The sequence below is a fragment of the Narcine bancroftii genome, chromosome 3 (genome assembly GCF_036971445.1).
Source record: "Narcine bancroftii isolate sNarBan1 chromosome 3, sNarBan1.hap1, whole genome shotgun sequence".
Classification (NCBI taxonomy): domain Eukaryota; kingdom Metazoa; phylum Chordata; class Chondrichthyes; order Torpediniformes; family Narcinidae; genus Narcine; species Narcine bancroftii.
In genome coordinates this window covers 40,428,469-40,453,593 of record NC_091471.1, presented here as the reverse complement: position 1 = coordinate 40,453,593, position 25,125 = coordinate 40,428,469, and the positions used below count along the sequence as shown (strand labels likewise).

Below are 25,125 nucleotides of genomic sequence, written 5' to 3'. Positions count from 1 at the left end.
CTGAAATGAAGAGCACAAAACTGCTTCTGATGTTCCTAGTGAGGTCTCATCAGTGTTTTATCAAGCCTTAACATTGCATCCCTGTTCTTATATATTTTTTCCTCTTGAAATGAATGCCAGCATTTACTTCCCTTGTCACCACCAACGCAACACCTTCAGGCTATCCTGCACAAGGACTTCCAGGTTCATTTGCATAATTTTCTCCCCATTTAAAAATAGTCTGCCTGTTCACTTTTTCTACCAAAGTGCACTCTCCAATGTTATTTTTCATTTGCCACTGATCATTACCAATGCATCCATAATCTCTACCGCTACTTCTTTCAGAACCCAAGGGCGCAATCTATCTGGTCCAGGAGATAGATCTACCCTTAGACCATTCACCTTTCTGAGCACTGTCTCCCTGGAAATAGTAACTGCCTTCCCTGATGCCCTACAACATCTTGTACACTGCTGAGGTCTTCCACAGAGAAGACTGATGTAAAATATTCATTTAGTTCCTCTGCCATCTCCTTGTCTTGCATTGTTATTTCTCCAGCTTCATTTTTGAATACTCTCTTTTACTCTTTATATACTCGAAGGTTTCTGTATCCTCTTTGATATTATTTGGTACTTTCAATACTTCATCATTTTCCTCATGAGTTTGTTTTGTTATCTTCTACAAGTTTTTTTTAAACTTCCAAATCCTCTATCTTCCCACAAATTTTTGCTTCCATATTGTCTTTGACTGCCCTTGTCAGCCACCTTTTTGCAATTTTTATATTTGAATATTTCCTCTATTTTGGTATGTATTTATTCTGTACCTTCCACTTTTCTTGCAGAAACTTCATCCATCTGCACCATCTTCCTATTATTACCCCCTACAAATCTACTCTGGCCAGTTCCTTTTTCATACCACTGTAATTCCCTTTACTCTACTGAAATACTGACACCTGACTTTTGTTTCTCCTTGTTAAATCTCAGATGGAACTCAGTCATACTGTGATCACTGCCCCCTAATGGTTCCTTTACCCTAAGCCGGGGTGGGCAATCTTTTTTTTTAAAACTCACTTTCCACCTTAAGTATTCCATATGCCATAAGTGATCTGTGATTAGTAAGGGATTGGATAAGGTGGTATGTAAGTGGAAAGAAAAAGTTTGAAAACCACGGTTTTAATCGTACCTAATTGACTTGTTATGTGTACAGTTTCATAACTCCAAAAGAAATGGGCCAATGACAATTTTTCTCAAGCAGAATATTTCTGTAACAATTGGGTCTAGAACAATTGTTCTCAACCTTCCCTTCCCACTTACATACCACCTTAAGCAATCCCTTACAAATCACAGAGCACTTATGGCATAAGGAATACTTAAGGTGGAATGTGATTTTTTTTAAAAAAGTTGTCCATCATTGCTCTAAGCTCTCTAATCACCTGTGGTGCATTGAACAAAACCCATTCCAATACAGCTGATCACTTTGTAGACTCATCAACATGCTGCTCTAAAAAGCCATCTTGTAGGCTTTCCACAAATTATTTCTCTTGAGACCCAGTTCAAATCTGGTTTACCCAATGTACTTACACTTTAAGATTCCCCATGACCACCATAACATTGCCCTTCTGACACACCTTTTCTATTTGCTGTTGTAATTTGTTGTCCACATCCCAGATACTGTTTGGAGGTCTGAATATAACTGCCAAGTGTCTTTTTACTCTTGTCATTTTTTTAACTCAACCCACAATGATTCTATATCTTCTGATCCTATATCACCTCTAATTAATTAATGTGTTTCTTACTGACAGAGCCATGCCATCCCCTTTGCTTACCTGCCTATCTTTTCAATACAATGCCTATCCTTGGATATTAAGCTCCTAATGACATCCATCCTTTAGCCATGACTCAGTGATGGCCACAACATCATACCTGCCAATATGTAGCTGTACTACAAGGTCATCCACTTTATTTTATAAGCTGTGTGGATTTAAATACAAAATTTTTAGCCCTTTATTTGTTACTTTGGACTCTGTGTCTCTGTTCCATTGTAACTCATCCCACTGACAGCACTTTTGCCTGTCCTTCTACACAAACCCCTACCAGCTGTCCCTACTTGTGTGCCAATGCCTCTTTCTCTTCACTTTCATTTTCAACCCCCCCCACAAAAAAATCCCCCACTCCAACAGCATTAGCAAACCTCCCTCCCAGGATATTGGTTCCCCTCAAGTTCAGGTGCGACCCATCCCACTTATCCACATTATCCCTTCCCATAAAAGGTTCCAATGATCCAAGAACTTGAAACCCTGCCCCTTCTCCATTTCTTCAGCCACACATTTGACGGCACCATCTTCCTGTTCTGACCTTCCCTAGCTGGGAGTAATCCAGATTACACCCCCACCCCCCCAACCCCCAGAGCTCCTGCTCTGTAGCCTCTTTCCTAACTCTCTAAACTTGCATTACAGGACCTCTACCCCATTCCTGCCAATGTAATTGGTAACAATTGTACCATGACTTTTGGCTGCTCACCCTCCCCTTAAGAATATTCTGAACTCGCTCAGTGACATCCTATACCCGAGAACCCAGGAGGCAGCATACTATCCTGTGTACTTTTGCAGCGGCAGGATCCCCAATCTGCTCCCCTGACTATCCAGTCCCAATTTCTCAACGGCTATCACTCTTCCTTTCCTTCTAAGGCTCAGATCTGACCATGGTGCCTTTGGTTTGGCTGCTGCCTGACTCAGATAGGTCAACCCCTCAGCAGAATCCAAAGGGGTATACAATACTGAGGGGAATGGCTAGGGGTACCCTGCATTGCCTGCCTATTCCCTTTCCTTCTCCTATCATCCACCTACCTTCTTCCTGCCTCCCAGGTATGATTGCATCCCTTTAACTCATATCACCCCCTCAGCTTCCTGACTAGATAGATTGCACTGTCAAGTTCCGAAAAAAGTACCAGCAAAGTGGAGGCAATGGAAATGATCTTTCAGGAATCATTAAAATCTGGTATGGTTCCGCCTCACTATTCAAAAAGGGAAGGAAGCAGTAGAAAGGAAATTGTAGACCAGTTAGCCTTACATCAGTGATTGGGAAGAAATCATCAAGGATATCATCAAGGATGAGGTTATGGTGTACTTGGAGGCACATGACAAGATAGGCCAAAGTCAGCATGGCTTGCTTAAGGGAAAATCTTGCTTGACAAACCTATTGCAAATCTTTGAAGAAGTGACAAGCAGGCTGGATAAAGGAGATATAGTGGAGATTGTGTATTTGGATTTTCAGAAGGCCTTTGACAAAGTGCAGCGCATGAGGCTACTTAATAAGAGCCCATGGTATGACAGGAAACATACTAGAGTGAGCAGAGCATTGGCTGATTAGCAGGAAGTACAGAGTCAGAATACAGGGATCATATCCTGGTTGGCTGCCACTTGCTCGTGGTGTTCCACAGAGGTCGGTATTGGGACCACTTCTTTTTACTTTGTATATTAATGATATGGATTATGAAATAAATAATTTGTGGCCAAGTATGCAGGTAATATGAAAGTAGGTGAAGGAGCAGATAGTATTTAGGAAACAGGAGGCCTTTTCACATCACAGGCAAGCGGTGACCATAGTTGGATCCAGGTGAAATTCCCAGGAAGGCAGACCTCCCAGGCCTTTCAGACTGTGGTCCAAATTACCTGTAATTAAGAGGGTCCCGCCCCCAGTAATGATGTAGTGACACATTATGCACTCATAGGAAGTCCTGCTGGAATTCGGATCGCACAGTAATGGTGGATGAGACTGACTTAACGCCAGTGGCCCTGTAATTCTGTTCTGCAATAATGAGACAGTCAAGTACTGTGAGCATCATTTTGAATGATGTCTTGCAAATACTGGAGAAAGAAGGACATATATTCATGGAGTAAATGTGGAGATGGCTGCAAGCGGTGATGCAGCACACAAGCGCTGACATCTCAACGCTTCCCCTGCTTGGCTATTTGCCGATTCGGACCGCAGCGAGAGGGTGGACCAGGAAATTACCTGGGTCTGCAGCCCTAAACCAGGTTAATTTTCCCAGGCCAATATTTTCACACCACCAATACATGGGAGGGTTCCCAGGAAAAAAAATCTTGGGAATCCCCATTTTACATGGTAGTGTGAAAAGGCCTGGGGAGACTGCAGAAGGTATGAGACAGATTAGGAGAATGAGCAGAGAAGTGGCAAATGAAAGACAATGTCACAAAGTGTATGGTCATTCATTTTGATAGAAAAAAATAAATGGACAGACTATTTTTTTTAATGGGGAGAAAATTGAAAATACCCAGATGCATAGGGTCCAGGGAATCTTTGTGCAAGATAGCCTGAAGATAAACCTGCAAGGTGAAGAAACAAATGCAATGCTGGCATTCTTTTTCTTTTCAAAAGAAATAGAATACAAAGGGAAGGATGTGATGTTAAGGCTTTATAAGGTGCTGGTGAGACCTCACTTGGAGTATTGTGTAGTTTTGGCTCTTCATTTAAGAACAGATACGCTGACACTAGATATAGTTCAGAGGAGCTTCACAGGGATTCACAGGGATTGATTCCAAGAATGAAAGGTTACCATATGAGGAACATTTAACAGCTCTTGGCTTGTACTCATTGGATTCTCAAATGAGGCAGGATCACATTGAAATATTTCAAACATTGAAAGGTATGGACAGAATAAATTTAGAAAGTTTGTTTCCTTTTGAGGGAGAGCCTCAGACAAGATGATGAAGAATGTCCACTTAGAACAGAGATGTAGAGGAAATTTTTTTTAGCCAGGGGGTGGTAAATCTGTTGCCACAGGCAATTGTGGAGACCAAGACATTGGGTGTATTTAAGACAGAGATTAATAGGTTCTTGAATGGCCGGGAATCAAAGGTTATTGGGAGAAGGCCAGGCAGAAGGTCTAAGTGGAAAAATTGATCAGTTCATGATTGAACAGCAGGGTAGACTCAATGTGCTGAATAGCCCATTTCCACTCCTATATCTTATTGTCTTATGATTTAACTGCAATATTTTGCATAGAGTAACAGTTTTCCACAACCTTCAGAAACGTGCAAGATACTGCAAGGTAGCAGATTCTGTGGATCACATTTCAATTATTATAAAGCTAGAATAGAACCAAATTAAGTCTGCAAATACAGGAATAGAACTCAATAACCTGACTAGGCAGGCTCACTGTACTCATTTCTTTCACAAGATCACAAGACCAAAGAACAGAAGCAGGCCACTAGGCCCATCAAGTCTGTTCCATAAATCTACACTAAGCTACTCCACACTAGTTCCAATTTCCGGCCTTTTCCCCATATCCCTTGATGCCTTCACTAATGAGATATTTGTCTATAGACGTAATTTGCTGTTGAGAATAACTACACCAAAAAATGTTATTGGCATCTTCTGAGTTTGCTCTTCATTTAGCAGGGGGCATATTTTATGTGATTGTTGTTAGATATCCTGCATAGGATGACGATTATGTTGAAGGTGCTGAAACCAATCCTCACTGAATACAAACTGTGGGAAGAAATGCTGTTGATCCTATTGGAGAGGAAACGTGACCCATGACCAGTCCCTTGCAGCACTTCATGACAGTGGATACCACAACCACAAGCTGGTAGTAATTTAGATCCATCATTCTGTGCTTCTCAGACACTGAAATGATAGTCACCTTCTTGAAGCTGTTGGGTACTTCAGCCTGTAGCAGAAAGAGGTTGAATATGTACTTGAATACCCCTCCCAGCTGGTTTGCATAGGCTTCAAAAATACACCCAGGGACTCCAGTTAGGCCAATAATTTTCCATGAGTCCCCTCTCCAGTGGGTTAATCAGTGTCTGCAGCAGTGACTGTGAGTACAGTAATGTCTTGAAGAGGTGTACGTCACTGGCTCGCTGGCCTCCTGCTTAAAGTGAGCATAGAATGCATTGTGCATGACAGAGACGAGTACATTGTTGCTCTTCCACATTTCGCTTTCTAGCCCATGGTGACACATGAGCTCTGCTACATGCAGCTGGGGTCCATGAGTAAAGTAGTTTTCATTAGATGCAAGTCTTGTGGTTTATCAATGTCCAAAATTCGAGTCAGGCAACGCAGAGAATTCTTCAGAAAAGTTAAACCTTTATTTGCAAGTAAAGGCTGAGGCAGTCAGAGAACAAGTTACTGATCAAAACCCACTTAACATAGCACGTATCCTCTTTTTATGCTAAATTCTAACCTTGCTTGTTCAACCAATCATGACCCTTACCTTAGCAGCATACCAATCTTTGGTTTGCCATCATTATTTCTCATTCCTTTATCTAATCATGCTTCAAACCACATCCTCCATGATATTCAGCCACCATTAACTTTTACCCATCCTCCCTATCCTGTATCCTTGCCACGTGATTCATCATGTCTCACCACCCTTATCTTTTGTCCTTGTTTTATAATTGTTCAAGTGAAAGTGAATAACTGAATTAACTGTATAATTGAATTAATTGAATAATGAATATATAGTAAATAATCATTGATTAATGGTTATATAATGCAAGTACACAAAAGAGTCTGGAAAAACAACCAACTGAAAAACCTCACAAAGATAAGCGTATACAGAGCCGTTGTCATACCCACACTCCTGTTCGGCTCCGAATCATGGGTCCTCTACCGGCATCACCTACGGCTCCTAGAACGCTTCCACCAGCGTTGTCTCCGCTCCATCCTCAACATCCATTGGAGCGCTTTCATCCCTAACGTCGAAGTACTCGAGATGGCAGAGGTCGACAGCATCGAGTCCACGCTGCTGAAGATCCAGCTGCGCTGGGTGGGTCACGTCTCCAGAATGGAGGACCATCGCCTTCCCAAGATCGTGTTATATGGCGAGCTCTCCACTGGCCACCGTGACAGAGGTGCACCAAAGAAAAGGTACAAGGACTGCCTAAAGAAATCTCTTGGTGCCTGCCACATTGACCACCGCCAGTGGGATGATATCGCCTCAAACTGTGCATCTTGGCGCCTCACAGTTTGGCGGGCAGCAACCTCCTTTGAAGAAGACCGCAGAGCCCACCTCACTGACAAAAGGCAAAGGAGGAAAAACCCAACACCCAACCCCAACCAACCAATTTTCCCCTGCAGCCGCTGCAACCGTGTCTGCCTGTCCCGCATCGGACTTGTCAGCCACAAACGAGCCTGCAGCTGACGTGGACTTTTACCCCCTCCATAAATCTTCGTCCGCAAAGCCAAGCCAAAGAAGAAGAACTATTGAAAGTAATAAAAAGTAATTGTTTCTATATATTTCCCCATTTTGAGACCTAAATGGTCTCACATAGAGAACAAGAAGACAAAGACAGAACACATAGAAGGCCAAATTAAACTACAGCTGTCCCTAAAACTGGGCTATTTGAAATTTTTTGTGTACAGACTTCAAAGTATTCTCTCTCTCTCTCTCTCTCTCTCTCACACACACACTCCCTGGGCCACTGAGCCAAAATCTTGTCCTTAAATATGTTGAGACAGGAAAAAATTACCCAGGCACCCTTACAGGCTAATCTCAGCTATGCTGTGCTCCTCTTGTATGTCTTGTACGTCGTGCAGATTATAGTAATACATCTTCAGGGCTTCTTTTCCTTGAGCTTTTGGTTCAGCATTCTCCAGGAGCATTGGAAATCATTTTGCTGTGGCACGCATCAGGAGGGATTTAAAGACAGGCAGAAAGCAACACAAAAGAAGTGCCAGCGGTCAATGGAACCTTGGTAAACCATACTCCCCAACCACCCAGTCTGTCTTCCAGCCAAAATTTGATGCCCAAATCCTGCATTTTGTTTAACTTCTTTCCTTAATTTTTTCAACCTATTCATTGCCTGGGTAAAGGATCCTTCTGGACTTGTGTTATTAAAAGTATAGCACTGCTCCCCGAATAAAATGCATACTCACCCTTTTTCAGCTAGTAACCAGTCGAAGGCTTGCCTGTTCTGTCATGCCATCTTACTAGTCACATCAAGCTGTTCCCTAGTGCGGAGAGAGCATCACCAGTATAGTTAATAAATCTCTGTTGATTTTAATAAATATATTTAATCCATTCTGTATTTTTAGTAGCCATTACCTACAAAAGCATTGATTCAAATCCGGCAGCAATTTCATTTCTAGCTTTAAACTCATTGGGGATACTCCTTGGTTGCCCTAGCAAGAGCCATCCACAAACTGAACCTTTTTTGTCTTCCTCATCCAATGGTTCTGACTGTAAGTCCTCTCTTAGCTTGGCAAATGCCATTGTTTCTCTTACACAATCATGGGGTTCTCCCTCACAGCCAAATGGAACGTAATCAGCTAAATTGATGGTGGTACACCTTTGTATAGTTATGTCTGGGAACGTCAGTAACATCTGAAATGCTATTATCCTGGCTGGTGTTAGTACAAAGTTATTCTTGTCCAACAGTTCTGCTACCTTATGGTGTGTATACAGGATCACAGGATAGCCCATGGTCACAGATGATGATTTTTCATTCGCATAGTGTAGCGCAGCCGATGCCTGATAACAGGGCAGGTATCCCTGTGCCACCTCATCCAGTTTTGTACTGTAATATGCTATTGCTGTTTTGCTTTCTCTATGCCGGTCTCCTGCATCAGCACTGCTGCAACATAGCCCTTCTTTCTATTAGAAACATATAGATGGAAAACCTTTTCCTAGTCTGCCAGGGTTAGGACTGGGGCTAATTGTAACTCCTGCTTAATGGTGTTAAAAGCTGCTTCTGCCTCGTCATTCTATTGCAGAGCATTTTTCTGACTTGTGCATCCCACTTCCTTCATTATTTTCCTTAGTGACATCACAATTTCAGCATATTCTCCAATCCAATCTGAACTATATCCTGCCACTCCCAAAAATGTCATTATTTGTCCTACTGTCTGAAGCTTGGGAGCTTTGGTTATTGTCTCGACTTGATCCAGTGCTATCGCTTTTGTTCCTTTAGATATTAGCCTACCCAAGTTTTCTATTTGTTGTTTGCAAAACTGTAGCTTCTTTTTAGATACTTTATGACCTCCATGTACCAATCTTTCCAAAAGGGTTAGGGTATTCTGTTCACACTGTTCCTTGCTTTCAGAACACACCAGCACATCATCTGCATAGTGTATCATTGTACTTTCCAACAGTATCCCTTCCAAGTCTGCCTTTAACACCTGATTAAAAATATGGGGTGAATGTTTAAATCCCTGCAGCATCCTAGCATAGGTGTACTGAGTGCCTCTGTAAGTGAACGCAAATAAATACTGACTCTAGTCCACTAAAGGAACACCGAAAAATGCTGAACACAAATCAATCACTGAAAAGCAAGATGCCTCTGGTGGGACATAGTCAACAGTGGATGTGGATTTGGGAGTACTGCTGGCCAATCTTTCACTACCTATTTACTGCTCACAAGTTGTGTACCAGTCTCCATTTGGACTTATCTGCCTTTAAAACAGGGTGTTTTCCACTTCCACCAGACTTGCTAATTTTACTCCTTCTACGTCTGTATTATGTTGTGACCACAAGATAGATGGCAGCTCCCTCAACCTTTTGCTCTTTTGTTGTTCTCTTAACAATAGCAGGTGTTGCTGGGGAGTTAATTCAACCTCCTTTGAGGTTCCTACCATGTCTATGTCTATCATTCTTTTGATATAGTTACTGTTTTCAGTCTTCCATACCCTTGGTGTAATTTTCTTTCAATCAGTGACAGCGCCTGCCTGTTTCACCAGGGTCCCAAGTCTTTGGACTGGTGACCCTCATTCACAAGCAACATCACATGGGGTGCAGCTTCTGGTATCCAGAAAAGCATTCCACTTAATTTGTAAGGCTGCCCCATTTTCCAATGATTTATAGCTTCTCCTTTCAGGTAGTGCCAGCCGCATGCTCCTATGCCCCACTTGCCCTCTATCAGCTTACTGAGTTTCATCAAAGATCACTGTGCAATGTAACTCAGAATTGGGCGGCATGGCACTGGGTAATACACCCTCTCTCCACTTTTTCCAAGTCTGCCAGATTTGAACCTCTATTCAAAATATGTTGGCTTTCGTGACTTCCTGCATCATTACCTGAGCACGTGCTCTTTCTACACTCAAACCATTTCTGGTGCATTCCAATTTTAATTCCAGCTTTAACAAGGCATCCCTGCCTAGTAAATTAATTGGAGTCCCTAATATCGGCAGCATTATTTCTTTAATCATCTCAAAATGTATTGGAGCTGAACATTGTGTTAACTGTGGTTCCCCACCGCCCCCTCCCCTGAGAACCCTAACTTTGATAAATTTTCCTGACGTGGGAAGGTGGGAGGTATACTGTGGTTGCACACGTATATCTAGGTCCAGTGTCTATCGTCATTGGTATTAACTGCCCTTCTAAGATGACCTGAACCATGGGCTCTTCTTCTGCCTGTCTTGTTATTATTGGATAATGTTCCTTCCCATCTGAGTTCTCTGGGGACCCTAGCATCTAGCATAAGGGTTCACAGGTCCAGTTGGACTTGCTAAGGCTGCTCTCTGCCCATTGAATCTTGTTGAAATGTGACAGGCCAGGGTTTTTGTGGACAATCTCTTCTAATGTGCCCTGGCTGATTACATTACCAACACAATCTCTCCTTTCCCTCAGTGACATGCCCTCCCATTGTTATTTCTCCTTCTGCACTCCCTTCCCTTCCTACACCTGCTATATTCCTCAAATTCCTTGTTTCTCGCATCTTACTTAATTCTTTTTACACCTCCTCCCTTTGCTTTTCTACATTCTTCATTTCTTTCTTTTTGTTTGCTTTATGTGTTCCTGCCCCTGATTCTCATTTATGTCCACTTCTGCTATTTCCACTGTTTGTTTTATTACCAGACACAGTGTTGGGTCTCCTCAAGGATCTCTGGGCTTGGATGTAGTGCAACTTTCTCTTCCTTAACTCCCACCCCCTTCAAACTGTTTATCCAGCTTCTCACTTTGGTCTTTAGATGCCTACTGACTGGTTCGCTTCTCTCTTTCTATTCTAAAAAGTTTTGTGTCTCCGCCTCCAGCTCACTCTTTTGTACTCGTTTTTCAGATTTATAGGTTTATAATTTTTGATCAATACTTCCATTTCATTACACATGTTTATATCGAAGGTACCTTCCTTTGGCTATTTGGTTAACAATTTTATTGTTCTTTTCTCCCCATTTTTCAGAGATTTTTACAATATCGTTTTTAGATACTGGGAACTTTCTTAATATCTCAACTGCAGTTGCTTTACTCATTGTACTATTTTGTTCAGCACACTTTGTCATTCATTCCAGTCATAGTCTTTATTTTCTGTCCTGTCCCCTATTTGCAGTCACTGTGCTATTTTCTACACTACTTTTATTTTTTTCCCTTGCAATTCTAATTTGTCCCTCAACAATTTGCGTTTTTGTATTATGACAGATTATGTCATGTTTTATATTGTACATAGATAGGTTTTAAAAGAGATAAATTGTGGGAGGATTTTTTAAAGTTTAGGTCACATACAGATACTGTTATGAGCCCAAAGGACCCCAAAACCCAGCAGCAATAGATATTCACCAAGACAAGTAGTTACTTAAACAAAAGTTTTTTTTAAATTATCTTTAAACATGAAAACAGAATCAAACTTTAACTTATCACTATTAACTTAACTAACCCAACTTAACTCCCTTCTAATTCTAAGCGCACATGTATGTAATGTGTGTGTAAATTTAAGAAAAGTTATTTGATTCACAGTTCAATCTCACTTCTCCTTCTTCCATATTCGCTGGTTGTAGGCAATTTTTATACTGTGCACAGAATTTAACATTTATAAAGTTCACCAGGCTTTGGTGCTCGAAAGGTAAATGTTTACCACTCAGCAAAGTTCTTGTAGGTTTGTAGAGAGAGATGTGTTGTTCCGGGATTTCCACAACTGAGGTTCCACCATTAGTCACCTCAATATCTTGCTGATGAAACTTGCCCCATCAGGGTTCTCCAGATGATAACCTCTTTCTTTCATGCTACCACAAAGCTTCTTTCTGTTTCACTTATTCCAAGAGAAACATCAGACAGATGGCACTTCCAGCCATCCACCACTCTGGAACTTCTGTTTCAGTTCTAACAAGCTACTCCTGGCTTATTACAGCTTTCTGTATCACACACAGTCAAAGACTCCCTTCTGTCTCTCTATCTATCTAAGATTCAAAACTGCCAGCAGCATGTCCTTCTCTCTCCCTTGCAAAACCCGACCTTCTCCAGAAAACAATAGGAGTTAGTCTTCTGGTCCATCTGTTGTTTTAGGTAAACGATAACCTCTCAATGACCTCTGAGTGAGCACTTTGCAGAAGTCAAAATCCTTGCAAAAAGGTCCAAAACAGAAAACCTGGCTTTTCTTCCATGACAAAAGTCCATTCATTTCATGAAATCATTTCAATTAGCATCTACTTGTGAAATGTGCATAGCATTCTCCATAGTTTCTGTAAAGTCACTGAATATGAATTCTTCAGTATTTCAAATAATATCTGTTTTAAAGTGTGTGTATGTAACCTACTCTAATTTTACCAATTTATCTCCCAAATATTCCATCACAGTACAAACACTTCAAAATCAATCACATTTAAAATGCCAGAGCTCTGCTCAAGCCAGAGCTTGTTTTAAGATGGTCATTTCTGGTTTTCTCTGTGGGGTGGGGGGGGGGGGGGGGGAGGAACGAGAAAAGAGAGAGAGAGAGAGAAAATTCAGCTGGTTGTGAGTTCTTAGTTCAGCCTGGTCAAAGCCTTTGTGGTCCATACAAGAGAAGATGGCTGGCTGCATAATGTTTCACTTGAAATTAGGGAAACAAAAAGGAAATCTGTGGTAACCTGAAAGAAAGAGGTTTTCATCTAGAAAACCTTGATGGCACAAGTTTCTTTGGTAAGACACTAACGTAACTAATCGAAAGGGGTCAGTTGTGGGTGTCCAGTGAACAACAAATGTCTCTCTGAAAACCAGTAAGAACCTTCCTGAGCAGTAACCATTTACCTTTCAAGCACCAAAGCCTGGTGAAATTCATAAATGTTAAATTCTGTGCACATTATAAGAATTGCCTGATACCAGTGAACTTGGAAGAATGAGAAGTAAGATTGGACTGTGAATCAAAGAATTTTTCTAAACTGACACACACATTACATACACGTGTGCTTAGAATTGGAAGGGGGTTAATAGTAATAAGTTAAAGTTTGATCCTGTTTTCACGTTTAAAGATAATTAAAAGCAACTTTTGTTTAAGTAACCATTTGTCTTTGTGAATTTCTATTGCTGCTGGGTTTTGGTGTCCTCTGGGCTCACAATAGTATTATCCAATTGGTCTCAATTCTCTCTAGCTTATCTGTTCTGCCCTATTTACCTTGGGCAGTATCTGCAGGATGCCTCATCCATCAGACCCCTATTCACCTAGGGCAGTGTCCACGAGGACTAAACCAAAACCACATGGAATTTTTTTCAATCAATCTCTATCCCTTATTTCTACTCACCCCACTGCAGTATTCCTGATCAATTCTCCGAACCTCCTTTAAAGTCAATTTGTCAGCAGGTTCTTTTGGATTGGAGAGACCCTGTGACTGTTGTTTGGCACTTCTGTGACCCCGGAGTCCTCTCGTTCCCAACAGATTTTAGTCTGAATTTAAAGCAAAAACCACATAACTTTTTGGGGGTGGTACCCTTTATCTGTTGGTACCAAGAACATCCCTGTAGGGCTGGGAAGCATTCTTTTCCGAGGGGTCTCTTTCCGATCCTGCTGGCAGCACAAATTCGGTTGTGGTTTATCAATGTCAAAAAATGAGTCAGGCAACACGGAGAATTCTTCAGAAAAGTTAAACCTTTATTTGCAAGTAAAGGCTGAGGCAGTCAGAGAACAAATCACTGATCAAAATCCACAGAACACAGCATGTGTTAAATTCTAACCTTGCTTGTTCAATCAATAATACCTTAGCAGCATACCAATCTTTGGTTTGCCACCATTATTTCTCATTCCTTTATCTAATCATGCTTCAAACCACATCCATGATATTCTGCCACCATTAACTTTTACCCATCCGCCCTATCCTGTATCCTTGCCACGTGATTCATCATGTCTTGTCACCCTTATCTTTTGTCCTTGTTTTGATTATAATTGTTCAACAGTAAAAGTGAATAACTGAATTAATTGAATAATGAGGATATAGTAAATATGGATTAATGGTTACACAATGCAAGTATATTATTGAAAGTAATAATCTCCATACCAGTTCGTTACAAAATTAAAGCATTTCATTCATCTGTTGGCAATATTCACACAAATTCTTAAAAGATGGAAGGCTCTGAGCTTTATTTGATTAATATATTAAGCATGAAATGGAGTGATCCTTTCGCAATTATTTTATTTAGTAATATGTACTCAAAATTGTAAGGACAAAGACTTTTATTCTAAAGACAAATAAATCAAATGAATGCAATTAGCCTTTGCAGAAAATATAACACAAGATTTTCCAAATGTAGGAAAGGAGTTCAACAAAGATTTGAGAATAATTTTGTAAAAGGTCGTCTTTGAAAATAATCAAGCAAATCCACAGGATTTTATACAGCATCCAAAAACTAAACCTTTCTCCACTGAACAGAGAATTGGCAGAAATTAGATTTTATAAAGTAAAACATGAAAATCTGTAGATACCGTGACTGAAGTAAAAAACACCAAGCTGAAAAACTCAGCAGGTCAAGAAGTGTCCTTTACATAGTAAAGGTAAGAATACAAACTGAAGTTTTGGGCTTGAGCCCCTTCATCAAAGTATGGAAGCATTTATAAAGATTGGGAAAGATCAAAATTTGTTTGAACTCTGGGTGGGATAAATCAAAGATAATTAAACAGACAGCTACAGAATATTAAACACACACCTACTTAAAATAGGGTTGAATCAGCAAGTACTACAAGAAATATAGTATAGATTTTTACCCCATACCTGCATCACAAATTATATTTTGTACGAGAGCCCTGATGGAAGTCTTTGGCTTTCAGAACATGCAGTACCAACCTGAATACCAAAGAAGCAGGGTCTTTGGACTACCATGTCCATGCTGTTCATCATCTAGCACTCATCTATATTGATCTCATTGATCAGCACTTGATTTGTTTTCAATCCCTGGACAAATCAAATGCTTGGATATTTCTTAACATTGTTCCATCACTCCTTTGTTAGGAAATGAACAGGAATCAGTCATGCAAATGATTCACTGCAAGATCCTTCAAGTATTCAGATATCCAATATGAGGGTCACATCATGAAATGTAAGAATCTGGGTTGTTTTGTCAGATGTTTAACAAAATCCAAGTTCTGTAAAGGTATGGAAAGGAGGGGTAATGGATAAATCCATTACGACTGCAAGAGATGAAGGATCAACATCTAGTCTATCATTAGCCTATTGGATTCAAAAATTTTAAAAATGATAAATGTTCAAATTATTGCACAGCATTGGTTTACTATTGAAAACACAATGCTGGAGAAACTCAGCAGGTCAAACAGTATCCTTTATATAGCAAAGGTAAAATTGCATAACCGACGTTTCGGGTTTGGTTTACTATTAGACCTTAAAAAGGAGGTAGCTATCCTGCAAAAGTAGCACAAATGATGAGACTCAGTTCTTGCATGTCACCTTGTGGAATCAATTGGTTACATTTCAGGCAACTGCATGATTGTCAGCCATATATTTTAAAAATCAAGTCATACAACTGCAATCTGGTAAAGCAAAGTTGAAATATTTGCTGTATATATTAAATTTTGTACAGCACTTGAGTATTTTTGAAAAAAATACCACTTTAAAAATAACCACAGATAAATCCAGTTCACAAATCCACATAACACTGCTTTTTAGCAACATCCCATTTCCAGTAGAGAATCTCATCACTGCTCTCATGCTATTATTTAACCCACATACCTGAAGATCATTATTCAAAATAGCAATGATTTATAAAAATTAAAGCAGCAACAATGGCTATGATTATTTTGGTTCAATTTCCACACAAAGAAAGATCAGGCAGTCAAAAACATCACCCTCTTTTCAACTCCTGTGCAGTGTAGTACATCAGGGATGGCAAGAACTTGAATGGAGAAAGTACTATTAAAAAGGAAATAACAAAGCATGAATGGGTCACAAACTGGTATAACACAATACAGCCTTGTGTTCACATTCTTCAATCAAATCAATTTTTGAAGTCTGTTTCGGAGGTGAGGCACTTTCTCAAAGCTTGTGTGCAAGACAATATTACTCATTGTTCCCCAATTTGAAACTTGATGGATGGCTATAGCAGATGATGCAATTATTTTTAGTATTCTCAATACATAGGATTTAAAAAAAACATTAAAATGGCTCATGAAATTAAAATGACGGGACATTCTAATACTTTACATGCAAACCCAAAAAAGAAATGTACATATGACCAGATATCGAATCATTTAACTCTGGAGTCAGGCCAAAAACAACTTATCCAGTGCTCATCTCACTTATAACAAAGTAAGCAAAAACGGTTTGTTTTACAAAAGATATTCCATTGTGGCACCACAATCCCATTTAATTTTGCAAGAGCTGAATGGATGGGGAAAACTAAGCAACATTTCACTGTAAGCCATCACAAGTTACTTTGAATCACTTCCTCCCAATTGACAAGATTCAAAACGTCACCCAAGTTCTAAATCATTCCACCAAGTCCAGAGTTTATTGTTCTAACACTACCATTCATATTTAAGGGAAATTGGGAACAAGTGACACTGTATAGCACATCAGCAACTTTACCCACTATATCAAAGCAAGAATATCGCAGAAAGGTCATTTTTAAAGTCATTGGTTTATTTATCACTGATTCTGAATGTCCAGCCCTTTGGCATCTGATGAATGAGTCTTGTTCAGCTTTGGTGACAAGACAAATGGGCCCAATGACTGGAGTTCATTCTAATTGTTACAGAAGAGCCTCTGCCTCAAGTTTGCACATAGATACAAGGTAAAGATGAATCAATGTTGTGGGAAGTTCTGTGTTCATATTAGAAATAGTCATTTTGTTAAGACATAATCTGGAACAATTTGCAAGGGCAGATTAACATCTTGAAAATTTTGAGAGATGAGTAAAATAGTCATTAATAGTGTATCTAAAATCAAGCACATCCTATCCTCATCCAACTCACCAGGTGTGAACTTTTAGCAGGGGACTCGATACAAAACAAATGCAGGAGTTCCAGTTGAATTTACTCTACTAAACCTACTGAAAATAATGCAAAGTTAGAACCGAACGCGAGACCTCCACTTCTTGTCACACAACTACTCATCAAGTTCAAACTCTAATGCAAGATTTGACTTCTATTTGAAAGGACTCCCTCAAAAAGGGATTTTTATTTCTATGTCTTTCAGAGAAAAGCCATGTACATTATATTAGTCTCCCTTTCCAAGAGAATTATGTGTGGGTACACCCCGGTATGTATGGGTACACCCCGGTATGTATGGGTACACCCCGGTATGTATGGGTACACCCCGGTATGTATGGGTACACCCCGGTATGTATGGGTACACCCCGGTATGTATGGGTACCCTATACATACCCTGGTATGTATGGGTACACCCTGGTATGTATGGGTACACCCTGGTATGTATGGGTACACCCTGGTATGTATGGGTACACCCTGGTATGTATGGGTACACCCTGGTATGTATGGGTACACCCTGGTATGTATGGGTACACCCTGGTATGTATGGGTACACCCTGGTATGTATGGGTACACCCTGGTATGTATGGGTACACCCTGGTATGTATGGGTACACCCTGGTATGTATGGGTACACCCTGGTATGTATGGGTACACCCTGGTATGTATGGGTACACCCTGGTATGTATGGGTACACCCTGGTATGTATGGGTACACCCTGGTATGTATGGGTACACCCTGGTATGTATGGGTACACCCTGGTATGTATGGGTACACCCTGGTATGTATGGGTACACCCTGGTATGTATGGGTACCCTGTACATACCCTGGTATGTATGGGTACACACCACTCCTGAACAAGGGCAATTGAGCTTGCTTAAATTAAATCTGGAGTCAAGGAATAAACCTATCCATGGCACAGTTCACTCTCCAAGCAAGTCCACAGTAAAAGCAAAATCTCTGAACGCACTACTCAGATAATGTTCTAAACTTGTAACATCCTTTCACATTACAGACCAAGAGCAAGAAATAGATATCACCACTTCCATTTCTTGTTCAGAAGCAGTCCTTATTAAGGATACCGATTAAAAGATAACAGACTACACCATAATAAATCAGCTACAAGAATGACATTAAAAGAATAGTTGTAGTTAATGCCTGAATCAATTCACTTTTGATATTTCTCCATTAAATAGTCTTAATGCGCCGATATTACTTGTTACTTTGTCTTGTTAAGAGGAACTTCAATTACCATAAAGTCTTCAGCCAGAATCACTTCCTGTCCTAGTACCAGCTCCGCTTGAGTCTTCAGTTCCATTGTGTCATCATCCCCTTCATTAGTAAGGGCAATGGGCTTGTATCTTTGACTGAAGTGAGTAAGGATCAGCCGTTTAACTTTACACAATTTTGCAAATCCTGCAGCAGTCTTTGGAGTGCAGTGGCCATGTTCCTCGGCCTTGTCAGACTGATTATCATTTAGCGTGGCCTCATGTACCAGGACATCTGCATCACTGCAAAGTTTTTTACCCCTTTCACCCACTATTCTTGAGCAATCACCCAAAATGCATATTTTTCGACCTGGAATAGGAGCTTCCAGGACATCCATAGGAAAAACTGTCACTCCATTGTGAAGAGTAACGGGCTGTCCATTTTTTAGTTTCCCATACAAAGGTCCTGGTTGAATACCTAGATTATCCAAATCACATAGAAAAAAGAAAGGACAAACATAAAAATGAGGCAAACATATATTCTGCAATTTTAAATTAATTATTTTACTCTTTTAACTTCATGGAAAAAATTGTGAAACAGGATTTTATTTTTTTAGTTTAAGACAACTTCAGTTGTCACAGCTTCTGAAGCACATTTACCATTTCTTGCATTTCGTTCTTATTCAGATAATCAGTATTTCCATCTAAAATTACCTGGAGAGAGAGAGACCAACTTCCATTCATTCTCTTTCTAGGCCTCAAAAATTTATTTTTCAGCCTTTAATGCATTTCTAAATTAAGGCAACATACAAAAATAATTGGAGACCACCACTTGAACTGAAACTGTTGGCAAAAACAACATCCAAATTCCAAACACCAAGACTGTTAACATTTGAAGCAACTGGGCAAAGGCTGAATAAACAAGTAAATTCCATTACAAAGAAAAACAACTCATCTTGCAGAGAAATGTGACAAATATGAACACCAAATAATCCAACCATGGTCATTAGAATCCAGAAACTGCAACATGAAAAACTGGGAAGCAAGTAAAAAAAAGCTTTAAAAGACACAGATGCCAAAAATACGTATCTAAGCAATGATAAGATGGCTATCAAAGTCAAAAAGGCTATCATGATGGAAGATACTGAATTGTTATATAAAACCATACAACAATTTACAGTACAGTCCGCACCGATTTACATGAAACTCCACTAGTTCCACCTATCCACTCCAATACCCATAACTCTCCAATCCCCTCAAATCCATGTACTTATCTAACCTCCTCTTAAATGACTGAATTTACCCTGCCGCAACTACTTCCGGTAGATCATTCCACTCCGCCACCACTCTCCGAGTGAAGAAGCATCCTCTTATAATACTCCTAAAGTTTTGCCCCCTAACCCTTCACTTATGACCCCTTGTTCCAATCTCCCCTACCCTCAAGGGAAATAACCTATTCACACCTACTCCAACTATTCCCTTCATAATTTTAAATACCTCTATCAAATCCCCTCTCATCCTTCTATACTCGAATGAATAAAGTCCCAGTTTACTCAATCTTTCTCCGTATTCAAGATACTACAATCCAGGCAACATTTTTGTAAACCTTCTTTGCACCCTCTCAACCTTATTTATATCCTTCCTATAATTTGGAGGGCAGAACTGCACACAATACTCCAAACTTGGCCTCACCAATGCCTTAAACAGTCTCAACATCACCTTGCAGCTCCTATATTCTATGCTATGATTTATAAAGGCCAGCATACCAAAAGCCTTCTTCACCACCCTATCGACATGGGAATCCACCTTCAAGGAATGCTGAATCGTTATTCCAAGATTCTTCTGTTCCTCAATGAAGCACCTCACACTTATCTACATTAAACTTCATCTGCCACCTTTCAGCCCTCCTTTCCAAACAGTCCAAATCCTTCTGTAGTCCATGAAAAACCTCCTCACTATCCACAACTCCCCTATTTTTGTATCATCCACATATTTACTCACCCAATTTACCACCCCGCCATCCAAATCATTAATATAAATGACGAACAACAAAGGACCCAACACAAATCCCTGAGGCACACTCCTTGTCATCGGCCTCCATCCTGACAGACAGTTGTCCACCATGACTCTCTGATGCCTATCTTCCAGCCACCGCTGAACCCATCTGACTATCTCTATATTAATCCCTGGAGATTGAACCTTCTTCACTAACCTTCCATGTGGAACCTTATCAAAAGCCTTACTAAAATCCAAATAGACCATATCAACTGCTCTACCTTCATCAACCTTTCTGATCATCTCTTCAAAAAATTCAACAAGATTCGTCAAACACAACTTTCCCCTCACAAACCCATGTTGTGTGTCCCTGATCAATCCCTCCCTATCCAGATATTTATATATATTATCCCTAAGAATTCCTTCCATTTGTTTCCCCATCACTGCTGTCAAACTTACTGGCCTATAGTTGCTTGGCCTACACCTTGCGCCCATTTTAAACAGCAGAACCACATTTGCAACCCGCCAATCCCACGGTACCACACCCTCCTCCAGTGACCATTGAAAAAAAAATCACTGTCAGAGCCTCTACCATTTCCTCCCTGACCTCCCTCAAGGCCGTGATAAAAATCCCATCAGGACCATCTACCTTTATACACCCCAGCAGTTCTAAAATCCCCTCTTTACTAATCCCTATCTTTTCCATAACTAACCCTTTTGCCTCACCTATCCTACACAATTCAATATCTCTTTCCTTCGTGAACACCAACGAGAAGAATATATTCAGTATCTCCCCCATCTCATATGGTTCCTCACACATACCTCTGCTCTGATTTTCCAGTGGACCTATTCTATCCTTAACTTTCCTTTTACTATTCACATATTTGTTTTCACCCTATTTGCTATAGCTCCCTCGTACCTTCTTTTTGCCTTTCTAATTTCTGTCTTAAGGTTCTTTCTACAATCTATGTATTGTCTATACATCTCATCAATCCTTTGCTTCTTGTATTTAACATAGGCCTCCCTCTTATCCCAAACCAACTTTCTAATCTCTCTAGAAAACCATGGCTCTCTTGAACATTTGGCCTTGCCTTTTGTCCTGACAGGAACATAAAGATTCTGCACTCTCAAAATCTCATCCTTAAATGCTCCCCAATTCTCCTCAATGTCCTTTTCCAGAAAAAGATCATCCCAAACTACTCCCTGCAAATCCCTTCTCATCTCTTTAAATCTGGCTTTCCCCCACTCAAAGACCTTCATCTTTGGACCATAATTATTTCCATAATTAAGCTGAAACTAATGGTGCTATGATCACTGGATCCAAAGTACTCCCCACTGCACACCTCCGTCACCTGCCTTATTTCATTCCCCAACAGTAGATCTAATACTGCCCCCTCTCTAGTGCATACCTCAACATATTGATGCAAAAAGCAAACCTGCACACATTTTTACAAGCTCTAAGCCATTCAGCCCACTCATTGACTGTGTCTCCCAATGTTAGGAAAATTAAAATCTCCAACTAACACAACCCTGTGCTTATTGTACATCTCAGCTATTTCCCTACACATTTGCTCTTCTAGTTCCCTCTCCCCATTTGGTGGTCATAATACACCCCTATAATCGTAACCTCACCTCTTATTTTTTTTAATTCCACCCAGACCACCTCCCTTGATCAGCCACCCAATCTTTCACGCCTCAGTACTGCTGTAATACCTTCCTTGATAAGTAATGCCACACCCCCTCCCCTTACCCCTCCAATTCTATCACACCCAAAGCAGCAAAATCCCAGAATATTTAATTGCCAGTCACAACCCTCCTTCAACCACGACTCACTAATTGCCACCACATCATACTGCCAAGTGTCTATCCACACCATCAGCTCGTCCACCTTCCTTACAACACTCCTTGCATTGAAGTAAATGCAGAGACTTCCTGCATCTTACCTTCTGCCTATCCCCCTCTCTGCCATCCACACTATTATTTGTTACCATCATAGCATCTATCCCTTTCTTCCTCCATCAACTGCTGGTTCACCCCCAAATTTTGTGAATAAGCCTTTTCCCTTCACCTACAATACCTCTCTCTGCTATCCTTCCTTACATGAGGCCCTTCCCCCAACCATACTAGTTTAAAGCCCCCTGGTAGCCCTAGCAAATGCCTCTGCTAGGAAACTGGTCCCTCTGGGATTCAGAAGTAACCCGTCCTTACTGTACAGGTCCCACCTCCCCCAAAAAAGGTCCCAGTTATCAAAGATCAAGAGGAAAGCTTTGTTTTACATACTATCCAGGCAAGTCAACTCCTACTCAAGTACAGAATGATTTTCAATAATAGAACCATCATGTTACAGCAATAAAGTGCAAGGTACAGAATAGAACAATGATAATAATTATGGTGTTAGAACAGAGATACAAAAGGGTAGAATGACTGTAACACATGCAAGTAAAGGATCTGCCGTGGAGCATCTTGCAAAACATTGCAGTCTTAGATTTCCTTAGAGAAAGCATTTCTTCAGGCAACACAGTTATTTTGCACTTTAATGACCACAGAGGGTCGGGGGGGGGGGGGGGGGGCGGGGGGGAGTGGTGGGGGGAGGAAGGAGGAAATAAAAGTCTGGTCTTAAACAAGCAATTTTTTTTTTTTTAAAAAGTGACACCAGTTTCAGATTCTCCACAGTGATTTATGAAGTACAAACAGGATTTTTCTTTGTGTAAACAAATACAAATAAACCAAACATGTCACGATGAACAATTGGAATGACCAGCTATCTAGAATGATCTTGACAACTGTTCATTGTAATTGTTCACGGTGACACATTTGGTTTACTCATGTTTCTATACGTAAAGAAAAATTCTGTTAACACTTCAGACATCTGCTGAAGTATTTTGTCTGACACCAGGACTGCATTTCAGGACAACTCAGGTTCACCTCCATGACGGAGTCCAGTAATGAAAGGTTTTAATCATGGATTAAGAGGAAACCCCCATGTAGTTGGAAAGATTTTGATAATCAGAAAAAAAAATCACATAGAAAGTTCTTTAAAAGAGTGTGGGATTCAAAGTCATCGAGGAAAATATAGAACGGGGGGGGGGGGGGGGCGTTGAAAAGAGTTGAGGAGAAATATTTCAAATTATTGGAATCTGGAATGTTCTGCTAAAAATGATTATACTTGATGAAATACTAACAGTTGGGACAAGAGAGAGAGAGAAATTGCTATCTTAATTTTATGATATTTAAAAATAACATTCTCAAACCAAGTCATATTCACAGTAGAAAGGTTTACCCAACCAAATCTGAAAAAGATATAAAAAAAAGACAAACAACATAGTATGACAAAATTACCCATATCTTTCAGTTTTTGAGTTTGAAGTTTTCCTGGTCGTTCTCTCTCTTTGATTACAAACCCAAAAGAAGGTATGCGATGATAAAGCCTAAAAGCTTTTACAATGAATTGTTCATGGGTGAAGAGATTATAAGAGTCTTCCTGAGGATCAAGATGAATTGTTTTTCCCTGTAGTTCCTGTGGATGAAGCTGATCGTCCACATTTTGCACCAAGGGACTCCTCCATTCCTCAGGAAAGCACTGATCTTCAGTTGGCACCAGTTCATGGACGACATACGAAAAGACCAACTGAGAGTGAGAAAGTTGCATGCACGTCCTCAGAAATTTTCTCAATCCAACAGGACCATATATTTCAACAGGCTGCTTATTCAAGAGCGAACTACTCTGAAGGCTCACTGTGCACAGAAGTCCGGGCAAACCAAAGAGGTGGTCACCGTGAAGATGAGTAATGAAAACCTTTGAAATTTTACCTGCGGAGAGAGAAAAACAAAGTTTGTTTTATACTTGGATCTTTAGAACAGTTTTAAAAATGGGACCTGGCTTAATTCATTGCAAGTAGAAAGTCATCAGGAAAAAAAAGAATGATTATAATGCATTTCCATAACTTTTATACCGTGATTAAAATGTTTTAAAAGTACATCTACAATTTCATGGCACCTGCCAGAACAGGTCATGTTTTAAAATGGAAAAACACTGGGTGTTGTCCAGGCAAGGCCTTGGAATGGGAGGATGGCCGTGCGGGTCCAGCCGCTCCGCATTCAGCGGGTGTGTGTGTGTGAAAGGGGCAGGAGCCGGCTCGGTGCAAGCGGGGGGGGGGGGGGGGGGGGGCTCACCTGCTCTCAGCTGGCTCCGCATAAACTGAATCTGCGTTCCTTCGCCGCAGTCGAAGAGCCAGCATTCGCCCTCGTAACGTAGCGCCACGGCCGAGGCCCCGCGCGTCGGCGATGGGTAGGCCGAGCCGGTGCCCAGGAACGTCAACTCCACCGACATGGTGCGAGCACGTCCACGCCTGATTTAAATAACCCCGCCCCCCCCGACGCGATGCCCCGCAGGCCCGCCCCCCCTCCCTCATTGGCTCGCTCCCGCTCATGAGCCGCCAAGCACTCGGCAGATGCCGCAAATCTGAAATAAAAAGATAGACAGGGGACGGATGCTCAGATTTTCCGTCTCGTTTTAATGGGTTTGTTCAAGATGTTGCAATAAATGCAGAGAGACGCAAAAGTCTGCAGGCGCATGGAAGTGCTGCGGCCACCGGGGACAAAGGATACGTTGGGGCGGTTTCGGGCCAGAGCCCTTCTTCAAGGAGTAAACAGAATGAGCCAAAAAGAAAAAGAAATCTGCAAACTGAGACAATGAGACCATATGCTAAGGGGGGGAGGTGAAAACTGATTATATCTGTGTGAAAGGATAAGGGGAGCTGGAGGAAGGCGAAGGTTGACAAAAGCCAGAGAAGTCAGTGTTGATGCCAT

At 40.8% G+C, this 25,125-nt stretch overlaps 1 protein-coding gene across 2 annotated transcripts; it reads right to left on the bottom strand.

Moving 5' to 3' along the window:
• Window positions 1-13,751: 13,751 nt before the first annotated feature.
• On the bottom strand, window positions 13,752-24,654 carry elac1 (elaC ribonuclease Z 1). 2 transcript variants are annotated; one of them, XM_069923904.1, is made up of 4 exons: window positions 24,490-24,654; window positions 23,656-24,126; window positions 18,366-18,799; window positions 13,752-16,038 (listed from the first exon to the last, which is right to left on the bottom strand). In XM_069923904.1, exons 1-4 carry the CDS (start codon window positions 24,644-24,646, stop codon window positions 16,006-16,008), a joined length of 1,095 nt encoding a protein of 364 aa, XP_069780005.1. In that variant the 5' UTR covers window positions 24,647-24,654; the 3' UTR covers window positions 13,752-16,005. The 2 variants fall into 2 exon arrangements, with proteins under 2 accessions (XP_069780005.1, XP_069780004.1); XM_069923903.1 differs by having other exon boundaries at window positions 13,752-18,799.
• Between the last annotated feature and the right edge of the window lie 471 nt (window positions 24,655-25,125).

Excerpts from the sequence above, each read along its gene's own strand:
- elac1 (XM_069923903.1), bottom strand. The coding sequence starts at position 24,646 with ATGTCGGTGGAGTTGACGTTCCTGGGCACCGGCTCGGCCTACCCATCG. Across the intron at positions 24,127-24,489 it reads GCGGAGCCAGCTGAGAGCAG|GTAAAATTTCAAAGGTTTTC; the intron begins GTGAGCCCCCCC and ends CTCTCTCCGCAG. Across the intron at positions 18,800-23,655 it reads TCAAAAACTGAAAGATATGG|GTATTCAACCAGGACCTTTG; the intron begins GTAATTTTGTCA and ends TGGATAATCTAG.